The 14361-nt window shown below is 49.4% G+C and overlaps 1 protein-coding gene across 1 annotated transcript; it reads right to left on the bottom strand.

Moving 5' to 3' along the window:
• Positions 1-1029: 1029 nt before the first annotated feature.
• LOC144088735 (SUN domain-containing protein 1-like) lies at positions 1030-12234 on the bottom strand. Its single transcript, XM_077619359.1, is given in 23 exon segments — positions 1030-1297; positions 1693-1785; positions 1863-2030; positions 2110-2225; positions 2389-2473; positions 2575-2832; positions 2917-3049; positions 3133-3209; positions 3630-3804; positions 3807-4045; positions 4638-4822; positions 5020-5069; positions 5143-5236; positions 5332-5451; positions 5530-5631; positions 5938-6021; positions 6676-6789; positions 6872-7009; positions 7075-7329; positions 7415-7665; positions 8125-8331; positions 10850-10947; positions 12120-12234. Coding segments are annotated over 22 exon segments (3147 nt in total). The 5' UTR covers positions 10933-10947; positions 12120-12234; the 3' UTR covers positions 1030-1177.
• Between the last annotated feature and the right edge of the window lie 2127 nt (positions 12235-14361).

Below are 14361 nucleotides of genomic sequence, written 5' to 3'. Positions count from 1 at the left end.
TTTTTCGACTTGGTCCGTTTCGAGTCAAAAACGGAGCAAAACGAAAAGACTCGGGCGTTAGGACCCAGCGGCCACCGAACAAAAGAGGCAGTTTTTCTGCCTCTTTTGATTGGTCCGTTTCCTTCCTATAACAACGTCATCACGTCGTCGTCACGCTATCGTCATGCCACTGCTGCTTCCTGTTTGGTGGCCCGACGCTTTACTTATTGGTCCGTTTCGAGCTGTCATTCAACGCTCGTATAAAAACCTTATCATTTTCCGGTTATCAGTTACTGGTACTCAGTCTAATTCATCTCAAAAACTGGCAGATGTGTTTATACTTGTTTTTGTTCATTAAAACTATAAAATTAAATGTTTCAAGCATATGAAGTGGAGAAAATGTCAATCATTTTTAAATGTAAAAAAATGCCTTACTATACATGGTAGTCTTTTACAGGAAAGTCTTGAGTGAAGGCTTGCATTCAATATTAAAATCTTTATTTTAACATCATCCAAAGCATTTTTTGACAAAACAAAAATATCCATTTTATCTTAAAAAAAATAAAACAAGATGCTTCCAAAATGCACTGAAAAGCTTTCCACAAATTATACATGGCATAAACTCTTAAAGCGTAGTCCTTGATTTTTATACCTCTTAATAAATACAATTGCGGGGGACCTTTTTTCTTTATGTACATCATTTGAGGCCATCCACATCCTGCAGTGCATCCCAAACAAAGCGGATGACACGGAGATAAAAACAGCGGCTCGCCGTCGATAAAAAGCAGATAAATACGTTGGACAAAAATATATATTTACACGTTACATTCGTTCAAGGTAAATGGCAACAGGGTAAAAAAAATAATAATATTCCAACCACTTTCCCATTCTGAATGGTTTGCCCATAGGAGATCCAGGCACGTGATTTTTACACTCGGCGCATGTTAAAAGATTGGGAGCTAAAAAGAGTCCATGCGAAAATGGCACTGGCTCACGAACAAAAGACCTTAAGAGAAAGTGCCCGCCCACCCGCTTCAGTGGTTTGTAGTGTTTAAAGGGTGACTGGTGGGCTGGGCTGGGCGGGGCAAAGTAGGAAAGGCGCCCCGCCGCCTGGCAGGAGCTCCTTCAGTGCAACGTTTCCAAAGTCTCCGTCCGTTTCCTCCTTGGGTGGCCGAGGTCTGCCGGCCGGCGGGCGCGTTCACTGAGGAGGACGAGGCTCGCCGTGGACCCTGAAGCGATACAGGCAGGTGTAGTCGGGATGCCCCCAGTTGGACAGCACTCGCAACTCCACCATCTGGAAGCTCTTCTCCGTGGCCTCCTGAAAAGAAAAGAAAAGAAAAAACAGGTTGGAAAAAGAGTGCCTCGGCCAAATTTCACTTGCTCTCATAAATGATGTGTCCTTTTTTGGCGTTTCGCGAGCTAAGGTGTCTTTCGCCATTAGCCTCAATGTAGCAATGCTAACGTATCACCCTGTGTCATGTTAACCCGAAAAGATAGAAATGCCAAATGTTACACACTAAAATTGAAAACGTTTCTCCACAAGCTGTGAAAATTTGAGGTAGCTACAACGAAAATGGTCAAAATGATTGACCTACAAAATGGGCTCATACATTTCGGAACAGCCTGTATAAACGTCTGTGAATGGAACTTTTGTCTCCTATGCAACCCATGGGCCGAGAGTTTTAAAGGACACCCGTGAAAATAACCACCGACCTGAACGGGGAAGGTTTGCAGCGATTCCCCGTCTTCCCGGTACGTGTAACGTCCCAGCAGCTCGCCTTCTTCCTGGTACTCGTCGTCCAGACCCTGACTCGCCAGAAAAAGGTCAGTGGCATTTTGTTCAAGGTTCAAACGAGGAAAGCCACGCTGGCAAAATGTCTTACGAAGACGGTGAAGTTCTGCGGGGCGCTGCTGATGTTGCCGCTGGGGGAAAGGGCTTTGGGAATGTGCTCCAGGCTGAAGGCGGTGGGCCGGATGATGGCCGACAGACGGATCACCAGGTAGCCCTGCGAGCTTTTGAAGGCCCAGCAGTTGCCCGGGTACATGTCGGGCTGATCGGGTAGGAGGGGGCCCCAGTCATTAAGTCTCGGTGTCGGTGGGTCATCGGCGGCGACGGCGGCGCACGCTCACCTGGATGACCACTCGGGGCGACTGCGAGAAGTACCAGAGCGGGAGGCCGAACAGACTCACGAGCGCCGTCTTGGTCTCGTGCGTCTCGGAGCAGCGGGTGCTCAGGATGCTGCCGCCTAAAACAAAAGCAAAAAAGTTCTCAAAACTGTTAGCTTAACAACTAGAATTTTCCTTCAAAATGGCCATCTCCAACTTGGTTGGCATTGGAGCACTTGTCAAAGTTAGCAGTCCAAATCATCCCAACGCCACTAACTCATTTCTTTTTCTTTCTTCTCTTACCTCCCGACTCCAGAGCGTAGTCCGCTAAACCGGTCTTGTCCTGAGAGTAGAGCTTCAGCGCGTTCTGGACGATCACTTTCACCTGCTGTGGTGAGGGGAAAAAAAACAAAACAAAAGTTTTGATCCCTTTTTCATAGCCAAGGAGCGTTTGTTCCGGGTTTCCGCTAAATGAAAACCTTGACTCACCTCTTCCGACAGCCCCTCGACGGACAACGACGACGGCGGCAACGACGAGACGGACTGGGCCGCACCCGCCCTTAGCGTAAGGTCGCTCAGGACTCGCTGCTCCACGGCGTCCAGCGAGGCGCGCATATCCGCCGTGCTGACGTAGCGCTTGGCCAGCCACGCCGCCAGAGATTCGGACGCCAGGCCCTCGGACGCCATGCCTCCCGTCTCGCGGCTGTAGAACTCGGCCCGCAACTCCTCCCGAATTTGCGCCGACACCTGAAGAAAAATGGACACGCCGGTGAAGGGAGGCGCTGGGGACGCGGCGGCGGCGGCGGCGGTACGAGGTGGCTCCGGTCTGACCGTCTCTCGTAGCTGACCCAGCTGCTCGCAGCGTCCCCGGCACGCCGCCACGGCCCGCAGGTCCTCTCGGATCGCCGCCAAGTCGGACTCTAGCCTCCGCACCTGGGCCAGCTCCTCCCGCTCCCGCTCGGCGCTAACGACAGGACGACACGCGTGAGCGATTCGACGGCGTGGGATCGACGTTTTGTAGAGCGTCCCCGCGATCGAGTGGTCTACCGGAGCGCGGCGAGAGCAACGGCCGCCTCTCGGTCCGGCTCCTGTTGAGGCTCCTGCTTCTGCTTCTGCGCCACCTCCTACGAAAGAGGGAAATAGAAGACATTTCGTCCCTTTCAACTTTGCGTCATGTGTGAAAACATCAAGTTCAAAAAGCCTTAAGTGGTGTTGCAGCCATACATGCTATAGTCTTACCATTATAATGACAAAAAAATAACGCTGTCAAACTCTTTGATATCAAGTTTTCAGGAGGCAGCTGCCACCGACACTTTGTTGTACCTCTTTCTTTTTGCTATTTTTAAATAATATATAATTTTAAATAATATATAAAGTTTTCCGGTTTCAATCAAGGTTTCTAAGCAGGCTGTTACAAGTCATAAGCTAAATTTACATTCAAGTGAGGATGCAGTCATTTAGTCTTAAATTTTGTGGGGGGGGGGAACAAAACAAAAGCTAAAACATTGTGTGCATATTTTTTCAAAAACATAAGCGACACGTACCTGGGTCTTGGCGAGCAAAGCCCCCAGCTGCGATTCCAAGCCGTCCAAACGCGTGGCGTGACTCCCCTGAAGCACCTTCAGCTCCTCATCGCTCTGCGGGACGGCCGGGTCAAAGGGGCGGGGCCGAGCCGACGACGGCGGCGGGCGCGACGACGTCGTACCTGCTGGCGGTCCCGGCTCAGCTCGCCCAGCCGGCCCTCCAGCAGGGCCGCCGCCCACGCCCCCAGGGCCTCCTTGTCCGTCTCGGTGCGGAGCGTCTCGCTCAGGTGGGCGTAGCGGGCCAATATATCTCGGCGCCGGAGCTCCTGCCTCTGGTCGCCGCGGTGGACTTGCTCCCACAGCAGAGCCAGCCGGCGCTCCAGACGCTCCAGACGTTCCAGGCCCTCCACGTCCGCCCCCAGCGGCGGCGGCGGCGGCTGAAGGAAAGAAGAAAACACCATTTGTGGAGAAATTGCCAGAGGCCCTTTTGCTCTGGCCCTGGAATCAATTTAAACCAATCCATATTTCTAGTATGTGTGTTTTTTTTTAGTTTTTTTTTTACTACGTCGCCTATATTCACAAGTCATTCTCATCAAACTTTAACCACCAAAAATCACATAAAGCTTCAAAATGATTCCCAAACCTCATTTGTTCACACTGACCAAAAGTGTGCGGACCCTGAAAAACTTCTGGTCGGCATAATGCAAAAAGAAGTCAGGTCATGTTTTAATCGCATCATTTGACTTTTCTCCAAATATGACTTCAATCTAATATTACGGGGAAGAAAAAAATTGTTGCGCTCACATAGACTTTACGTCAGAGTAAAATGAAGCAACAAAGTGACTGTTTGAATCTTGTAATAGTATCAGCTATAATTTAACGTTCATCCTATTTTGATTTTAACCTTGTAATAATTCCGGGTTATATTCAGAATCATTTTTCTCTGTGAATATTACATTGTATGATTTGGGGCAATTTCCCGCAGCACACCTGACTGACCATTTCTCACAGTGCTTGGGAAACACTTACCGGAGTCTGCGAAAGGGGCACCGAGGTCCCAGTCGGAGAAGAAGAAGAAGAAGCCGGAAACCACTTGGACAGGTAAGCCACGACGAAGGAAGGCCACTCGCCCAGTTTAAGCGCCTGAGAGTATCTGGGCAGGACGGCGGCGGCGCCGCCACCGCCACCGTCGGACGAGGCCCACAGCCACCAAACTGAAACGCAAGAGCAACCCCATCAATGGCCACTCCTTTTCAAAGATGGACTTTTTCCACGTACATGACCATTTTCAGAGCAGACTCATTTTTCTTGAGATGTCTAATAAAGTCATTGGCAATGTCCAATCCATTTCAACTCAAAACTCTTTTCACATTTAGTCGATGGCACGGACGGTCCTGCCTTAACAACTCACCCAAGAGCAGCGGGAGGAGGAGGAGGAGCTTCCACAGTTGCGGGAGGCACCTACAAGCCACATTGCGCCTCATTTATTTGGAGACAAAGCAAGGAGCCGGCGGCGGCGGCGCGGCGCTTTTACCGTGTCAGGAAGAAGACGTTGAGTAGCGACACCAGGGACGCCAGGTGGTACCAGCCGCTGGCGACGAGCCACAGGAGGCCCCGCCCCGCCGTCACTGATTGGTCAAAAACAAGACGGGGCTGGTGATCAGGATCTCCAAAAAATAGAAACAATAACATCGAAGGAGTCCGGCGGGAAAAGGTGACCTACCGGGAGCCGTCACCAGAGCCCACAGCAGCGCCAGCAATTTGCGCGTGGCGAGCGCCGCCGCCCAGCCCAAAGCCCCGACGGCCCTCGCCGCGTGACGGACCGGCATCAGGAGGACGTGACCTGCAACGCGGAGGCCCGGGGTCAAGCCCCGCCTTCTAAACGGCCGTGGCGTGGGCGCAAGAGAAAACGGCGGCGGACCTGCGGAAAGCAGGAGGCTCCGCGTCGCCCCCCGCGAGCGTGGAGAGCGAGCGCAGACCACGTCGCGGGTCTCCGAGTACTGCTTCCCTTTACAATCGTCGCCTGCATAAAATCACCCAAAAATAGGATTAAAACCATACACAAAACAACAACTGATACATTAAGGGAAATGCCCAATTCTATTAAATAAAGTTAATGACAAAAAAAAAAGTTTGCTCATGTTTGGTTGGTGAATTTTGAAGTGATCCGGCACAGAAAACAAACATTTAAATTTAAAAGGTCATAAGAAAAGGTGACCTATTTTCTCTTTTTTCCCCAGCAAGTGATGTCACAACCAGAAAGGCTAATCTGCGCTAGCTCGGCCACGTTGACAGAACATTGACGTGGCAACGACGGAATGGGCCTTACATAGAGAACCGTTCAGATTGAGATGCGAAGCGTCTTCGGTGCCGAGGTCTTTGACGTTCATGCTCCCGCAGTAACTGGAGTGAGCTGAAACACACACACAAACCAAGATTATTTGGATCGGTACGCTCATCAAATGTGAGCGGGAGCTGTTAGGTTTATCATTATTATAGATGTGTATCAATATTATTATATTACCGTATTTTCACGACTATAAGGCGCACTTAAAAGTCTTAAATTTTCTCCAAAATAGACAGGGCGCCTTATAATCCAGTGTGCTTTATATATGGAAAAAAAATTAGAATGTGTCATTCATTGAGTCGTGAAAATGCGGTATATGTGCTTGCAACGAAGAGTGATTGACATTAAAGGGCATTTTAATACATCTCTTGCAAAAGTAATGACTGTGGTTCGCATCAAGAGGACTGGGAATGGCCTTGGGCACGAAGATGGTTTCACAACAAGCGCTCTTGGGAAGATTCGACAGACCTACAATTGCTTTGAGAACTGTGATAAATTGTTATGAGACTCTAAATATGTTTAGACTTCTGTGAGGCATGGCGTTAAAATCTTATGAATAAATTAGCGAGAGAGACCCCGAGTTGTAAGAATGATCTAGACCGGAGGCCTCGGATGGATGTATTCTCTTCTTGCAAGAATTAAACAAAGATGTGACTTCAGATGCCTCTTTTATTGTGAATTTGGGAAAAACCTAAGGATTACCCTATCAGGAGCCATTACCTCGCACTTGAGAGTCGCCCATCATTTTGTGCTTCAGGAACCACACTTGCGACAAACTGGACGAGGCCGTTTGTCTCAGGGAGTCCTTGCACGACGCCAAGACCCCCGACGAGCCTGCGCCGGGCGGAGAGTCGCGTGTCAAAGTGGGGAAAGTCAGGAAAGCCAGGACCCTTCCTAAGTGGACAGCTCGGCCTACCCGCGCTTTGGGCGCCGCCCCGGGTGGACGCGCGCAGCCAGAGAACGCCGCCGTATAAGGCGGTGAAGATGAAGACAAAGGGAGCCAGGACTTTTCGGCCGAGGCGCACGCACGTACTGGACGCGGAGCTCACGACGCCTGCGGGGAAGACAAAACCAGTCGGTCGGTGGCGCACGGTGGGACGCACGGCGCGACGCGCTTACCCGCCGGGCTCTTGCGACCGCCGTCCCGGGAGTACGTGCGGGTGTGAAATGACGAGCGGTAAGCGAAAGGGTCGGCGCGGACGGCCGGCTGCTGCAACGACGACGACGACGTGGAGGCTTTCGCCGACGAGTTTTCCTTCGAGGAATGGAAGTCGCAGTCTTGACAGATGTAGCCGTTGACGTGGGCGGCGTGCGACGTGGAGGCGCCCGGGTCGCCGCCGTTGGACGAGCTCAGTCCGGAGTGGGACATCCTGCCTGAGGAGGACAACCGATTTTTTTGGTTTTATTGCTGGCCTCGTATGGCGCTTAAACCGTCCGTTTCCCTCGGCGACCAACTCACCCCAGATGCCATCGACGGCGGTGGTGGTGGTGGTGCTGGTGGTGGTGAAGGTGCGGTGTCTCAGGTCCGCGGGGCCGGCGCCCGACGACGCCACGCGGCTCTCCTCCAGCCTGGTGCTGCTGCCGATCGGCGTGCTGACGGCGGAGAAGCTGAGGTTCTTCCTGGGGGTGTCGGCTTGGCTCAGGGACAACGAGATGGTGTTGGAACTGGAATGGAGTTTCCTGCCCCGCGCCGCCCGGCCCGAAACCACACTGGACGCAACAAAAGTTAAAATGGCATCATTGGACGGCAGCCGGTGAAAAATGACGGCACGCCACGGTCAAACGATAGCAGACCATGAACAATGACATACAAAAAAAAAGGCAGAGGAAAAAGCTTAAAAATGAGATCCTAATAAGTCTAGCTTTCTAAGGTGACCTGCCCTGCACAAAAACAATTTTAAAAAATGAATAAAAAATTGAACAGAAGATCCAGAATGAGCTGCTAGCATGCTATTCTCTTGTTGTCGTGTGAGCATCATGGGCTAGTTAGCTAGCTAGCTAGCTAGGCAGTCACAAACTGTGTTTGCATGTGTTTTTTGAAGCATCGTTTTTGTGGGAATGACCATTAAAATGGAAACAAAGAGATTCCCGGGCCAAATTTGTCTTCTAAAAGGACACTTTTCAATTTGGGACACGGATAAGTCAAGGAGAAGCCAAAAGAAGACTCACTGCAAGTCTTTTCTGGTCTCATAGGTGCTCTGGGTCTGGCTCTGGCTCTGCGCGTAATCCAGAACGGCGTCGTTGGCGTGGTGGTGGTGGTGGTGAGCGGCGAGGCCTTGCAGACGCAGGCTCCGCCGCGACATCCTGGGCGACTCGTACACCGGAGCGATGCGGTGCTCCTTCTCAAATTCCAAGGCCGCCGTCGAGTAGCTGGAGCTGGCGAGAGCAAACGAGACTTTTGAGTCCGTTAAACCCAAAAAAAAAACAATTCCATGGAATTAATTGCCGGTCGGGCAAACCGGCACGATGGCGACGCTCAATTCCGTGGAATTTTTTTTCCGACTCCGCCACACGACACGACGGAGCAGAGCGGGCAAGTTGGCAAACAAAAACAATGTGTCATCATCCCAGGTGCAAATTGAAGAGTGATGAGTCACGGGCCGCACCCACCGCGCAAGCAGCGTGGTTAGCTTTACAAATTGCCAGAGGCCTTTCAGAAAGGCTACATCGGAATAGCCGTGCCAATACTCACAATAAAGTCCATATTTCTTGGTTTTTTTCCCCTAGACATTGAGGAAAAATAGCTTTATCAAATTTAGGCCTTTCCTTCTTTTCCCTCAACAACTTTTTGCAGCTAATCTCACTCTCCTGACACTTCCTAGCAGGAGCAAAAGACTTCATGTTAAAATGTTTTACGAGATTCCTCAGCCCAAAATATTGGCTGCATCTTAAAATGGGCGTGGCCAAAAATCGTGTACATCTCTGGCGCCGGCCGCAATCCGATCCAAAGCTATGCAATTATGTGCATGATGTCACCTTCTACTGTTTTATTGCCGCTAAACAATAGTTTTTTAATTGGAGTCCGAGGCTTACATTCATTGAAGACGTTTTTGTCGCTTCAACGACCGTCTCATGAAACCAAAATGGACAAAAGCGACATTAGAGAGGAAAAACTAGCCATTTCCAAAGGGCCAAATGTTGTGCTGTTTGTCCTTTGGTGGACAATCTGTCAATAAATGGGTCTTCCTCAGACAATGAGACTATGAGACAACATTTCTCTGGCTGCAAACAAGTTGGACTTTTAGCACAACCCCGGAAATGCTAAACCGCGGCAAAGGAGGCTTCATCTGATCGGCGACTCGTCACTTTCCGACCGTCTGCGTGGACTGCCGGCCTGCAAGATAGAATTAGCGGGCCAAGTAAAGGACAGAGAGACATACGGCACGGCCAACACAGACGCGGGCATCTAGATAATCTGCTTCCAGGAATAACAACCATCAGATTTGGCCGGCCTCCCTTCCCACGCTCCGTGGGCACTCGGAGCGTCACCGAAGCGGCGCTCCAAAAGCCAACATTCACACGGAACCCTCGGCTTTAACTTCCAGAAGCCAAGTGGACTGACAACATGAATTTAATCCGACCGACTTTCGGATTCAAATCATGATAGGCCGCCCCCTTTTTTTTTTCTTCCAAATGACACTTAGGCGCCAGACTGGGGAACCATTTGATATTCATCGAAAAAGACATTTGAATCCATTTTAGAATTTGGAGTAATTGAGTGTCTTAAGTCTTAGGCAAACTTGACACTCGACTATATTAACCTCAGTTAAACCGGTTTATAAAGGGGAAAAAAGCCTTGAAGGCTTGATTAATTCACCTTGAATAAAATGGCACTTCACCTTTGAGTGTTTTTTTTTTTCTTTTTTTCCCCCAACTTATGAGAATGATCTTCCCGGTAAAACGAGTTTAGTTTCTACTTGTCCGTTTGTTCCATCTAAATACACTCCTTTTCTCAGGAAACCATTTTTCTTGTTAAATTCTGACAGGTTTGCGATTGAGCCGTTCTTTGGACTAAATTGAAGAAGTGCAGACCGCAGACCCACTTCCCGTCTCATCAAGTATGAAGAGCATCCACGCCCCCAACGCTGCCACGGCGAGAATTTCGACCCCGTCAAAGAGACGCTTTCGACGTGAAAGCAATGCAAAAGTTGCGTTCCCACAAGAATCCTACCTATGACAACCTACGTCGCTCACTGCCTTTTTTGCTTTCATTTCACCTTCAGTTGCTAAGAGGATCAGAATCAGGTAATAACCAAAGATGGGTCGTTTAAAATGCATTTTATAATCCACTACAAATGGATGGAAGGGGTTAGCCCAGGGGTAGAGAACCTATGGCTCAAGAGCCACACATATGGCTCTTTTGATGGGTGCATAGGGCTCTCCGCTAACCTGTGAGGTAAACTATGGAAACTGCTGGTGAGAAAGCGCAGGAATAGGAGCATTATGTTGGTATTATGGCATTGACACTCCCCCAGTGCCTTATAATCATTTTTTTTTCATTACACTCTTTTGTATTGATTTTCTCATTGATACTCATTGATTAGCAACAACGTAACAATGTTGTCAAAATAATTCAGAGACTTTTAGTACTTTAAAAGTGGTGAAGTGACTAAAAAGGCACACATTTTCATGTATGTTGACTTTTAAATTCGGAGCATGGCTCTCAAGGATTCACATTTAAAAAATATGAATTGTTTATGGCTCTTTCCATCAAAAAGGTTCCCAACCCCTGGGTTAGCCTATTGAAAAAAATGATTGACGTTGCCCACGAAATGCAAAATAGCCAGAGCCCCGTCGACGACGAGCCCCAAAACATTTCCCCTTAAAACAGATCTGCCGGGCGAGATGGGCGACGGGCGCCTCCGTCGCAGCCACGCCACCGGGGGGGTCTCACCTGAGGGAGTAGGTATAGCCGGTGTTCTCCGGAGCACACTGTGGCGGCGTGTAAGTGTGCAGTTGGGAAAAATCCATGGTCATTCTTCTTTGCTTAGACTGCAAGAGTCGGGATAGGTAGGCAAGGGATAGATAGATGGGGTCAGCCCACGCCGATACGTTGCCGGGAGGGGGTGGGATTAGCGCAATCTCACTTCTACGCTCACGCACACAAAAGCAAAAGCTGGGTCAACCCGTCTCTCGGCTTCAAATCGACCACATTAAAGACACGGTAGCGCCGCCTGGATACAGCGATGCGATCCACGGGCCACCTCCGGGCTGGAGCTAGCGAGCAACTTGTGCGAGCTACTTGCACAGAGTAAGGTCGTATGAAAACAAGGGGAGGAGCCTAGCCTTCTTTTTTCTTCTTCTCTCTAGGCAAACGAGCGGGAAAAGTTGTCCGTCTCACGGTGGTGGAAGCTGTACTCACGACCTAGATCAAAACAACTCATTCTAAAGGAGGTGTTGTCACTAATGGCAGTTAAAGTGCTGAAATTCCATCCGAGCCGGGGAACGTTTCGTATACAGGCTGAAAAAAAAAAGGCCAAAGCTCAGTTTACAGAATCACTTTAGGCCACGCATTCGTGAATCGAAAACAACGCCCACAAATAGGGCTGGACGTGTGACTAAACGTTTGGCGAGTAAAGCCAGGCATGGAGAAATATGACCGTTTCTTTTGCTAACTTAAAGAGAGTGGGGTTCTGCCGGGAGGGACGCTATTCTTACATGGAAAAGGGAAGTCAAGGGGACAAAATACTACGTCTCAACTCGGTAGTAATGTCTAAACATCAAATGGTTAGGATGTCGTCTTGTTTTGATTGCGACGGGACAAGCAGTGCTAGTATGCAAAGTTTGAACTTTTTTAAAATCCAAAACCTGAATTTGCAGCTGGAGATGACTGACGCCCAGAGAAAAAAGATGCTAAGCATTAGGAGCATCAATGCCAATTGATCTGTAGCGCAGCAGGCAACCAGAAAGACACCAAAACGGCAGGAAATCCTAACCCTCACAACCAGAAAGACCTTTGTTAACTTACTCACGCTTTCTTGGATCTTTTCATTGGCTTCAGACACAAACGCAAACAGATGGCCGGCACCCCCTGAAAATCCCGACTCATAATTCTTTCAAATCGGGACCCTTGAGCTCAAAAGACGGATAAGCTGCAGGAAAGATCCAAAAGCTGGGCCAGACCCCCCGCCACCCCCCAAAAAAATCGCGATTCGACCGCTCACCCGAGCGAACCACCTGAATAATCGCTGCTGCACGCGCTTCCAATATGGCAGACGGCACGCAGAAACAGGTTGAACGGCGCCGCCCTCTCGTTCACACGCACTCGAATTGAGGCGAAACGTGCCTCGTGCCGACGCCCTGTCAAGTGTTGTGTGTCAAACTCCGAACGTCAGCTTTACTCGTCTCTTTAAGCCAAACCACCTGCGAGGCCGTCGAGCGGCCTAAAACAGCGCGGCGTCAATTCGGCTAAAGCTAACAGCTGCTGCACACGGATAGCAAGCGACACGGCTAACATTCCCGCCGGACTAAATTTAGACGAGCCGGGCTGACCCACAATTGCGGCGGACGGGAGGGGGGGGGGGGGCTTTAATAAGACTACTATCGGAGCCTAGACTGCTCGAATAAAGAAGGCGCAGTGGTCGTCAACTTGCCCGGAGAAAGAGAGTCAGTGTGTGGTCTTGTCATCCTACAGCGAATCCCCAAAATGGACGATATCCGGAGGAGGGGAATGGTTCAAAAACGTCCTTGGGCGGTGGCGGGGGACTCCCTTGCTCCTTAACAAAAGTGAAAGTCGAAGCCCGGGGGTTGGACGGGGAGAGCAAAACAAACCCGAGTCTTCCAAAATGGCTTCCCGGGCGGACAAAAGCCACAAACAAGGATGGCTGTGGCTGCCACCGCCGATCCTCCCACTCGGCACGGTCGCTTCAAATCTATTGGAGGACGGCGAAGGAGGGAACGGGGGGGCTGACGGGGGGGCTGACGGGAGACTGACAGCTGACAGACTGGCGGGGCAACATTTGGGAAACTTGCAAATTCAATCCGACCAGTTGCTGTTGTGTTTGCATCACTCACTCACACTCACACAAGATAGCTATAGTTCCTCTATTGGACAGAGAAGCCATTGTCCGTGGACAGCTGGCCCGGGGTGGCGCTCTCCAAACCACAATACAGATCAACTCAACTGCACTCTGGCAAAGCTTTCCGAACCACGGCCTGCACAAGAAGCTTCAATTCAGCTTTTTTTTGCACTTCTTGGCATTGGCATTAGATGGCGCCACTTGGACCAGTGGTTCTCCATTAACTATGCAGTGAACATGACATATTGAACTTCATGTAGTACATGTGTAAAAAAAAATGTCACCATTCTTTATACGGCTGGATTCTTTTATTACTAGGAGCCCTTAACTCAATTGCTGCTATAGACAGGAATGGGCATTTTAAGACGTTTTGAAAACCCAATGTAGTTTTACCTGCTTCCGATCCTCTGTTAATAATACATGCATTGATGAAGCAACCATTGAATCATATTGATCAAAAGACAAACCATAGAAGGACCCAATTATCTTTAAGAGTAGCCATTTTGCTCAAAAGAATGCTTTTCATATCCATGTCTGAAATGTTTCTACAAGAAAATTGTCAAAAGCACCATCCTGTGTGTGTGTGTTTGCGTCTATATTTAAACCCGCTCTCTTAAAGGCGTACACCAGTATTTACAGTTAATACAGTGAGGATTGGAAATGTGACACATACCTCAGAAACCATGGCGATTTTTAAATACGTAGCAGATCACTAAAAAAAAGAAAGAAAATAATAGAAAGTTGAACGCGTTATGCTAGAAAAGGCGTGGGTTACCGGCGCCGAGTGTCAACAAACTCGGCGTATGTGACGTCAGTAAAAGGCGCGCTGGCCAAAGATCAAAGCCGCAAGATAGTTCCCCGCTCGCTTTGCCAATATTTTCGTAAGATCACAGGACAGAAATAGCAAACAAGCACGGGCGATCGCACGTAAAGTCAAGTCAGAGGCTTTGAGCAAACGTTCGACTAAAATCAACAAATAACTCCCGTTTAACTTGTGGTTAGCTTAACTTGGTAGCCAGCGAACGAAATCGCGATCGTGCGACGGGCATTTAAGTGCAGTCCTCAAAAAGCATTTCAAGTGAACACTAGCAACCGTTTCGATTAATCACGCGCGTGCTTTAGGCCGCTAAAGATACAAAAAGTCAAGACACGAGCGACAAAATAAAAATGAAATAATTCAAAACTCACACGTCCGCCCTCCGAGTGAATAAGGATCCTTGTACTTAAATCCCGGTGATCCGGTTTAAAGTCCAAGTCTTCTGAAAGTTTCTTAAGACTGCTTTCTTGAGTGGCGACAAGTCTGCCTGCCTGCCTGTCACGCACGCGCCCACATTTTCCGTTGCAATGGAGTCACCCCGTGTCACGCGCAATGGCACTGTAAAACGAG

This window comes from Stigmatopora argus, chromosome 14, assembly GCF_051989625.1.
Source record: "Stigmatopora argus isolate UIUO_Sarg chromosome 14, RoL_Sarg_1.0, whole genome shotgun sequence".
Classification (NCBI taxonomy): domain Eukaryota; kingdom Metazoa; phylum Chordata; class Actinopteri; order Syngnathiformes; family Syngnathidae; genus Stigmatopora; species Stigmatopora argus.
Note: the sequence above shows the minus strand (reverse complement) of the source record. Positions and strands in the feature narration are given on the sequence as shown.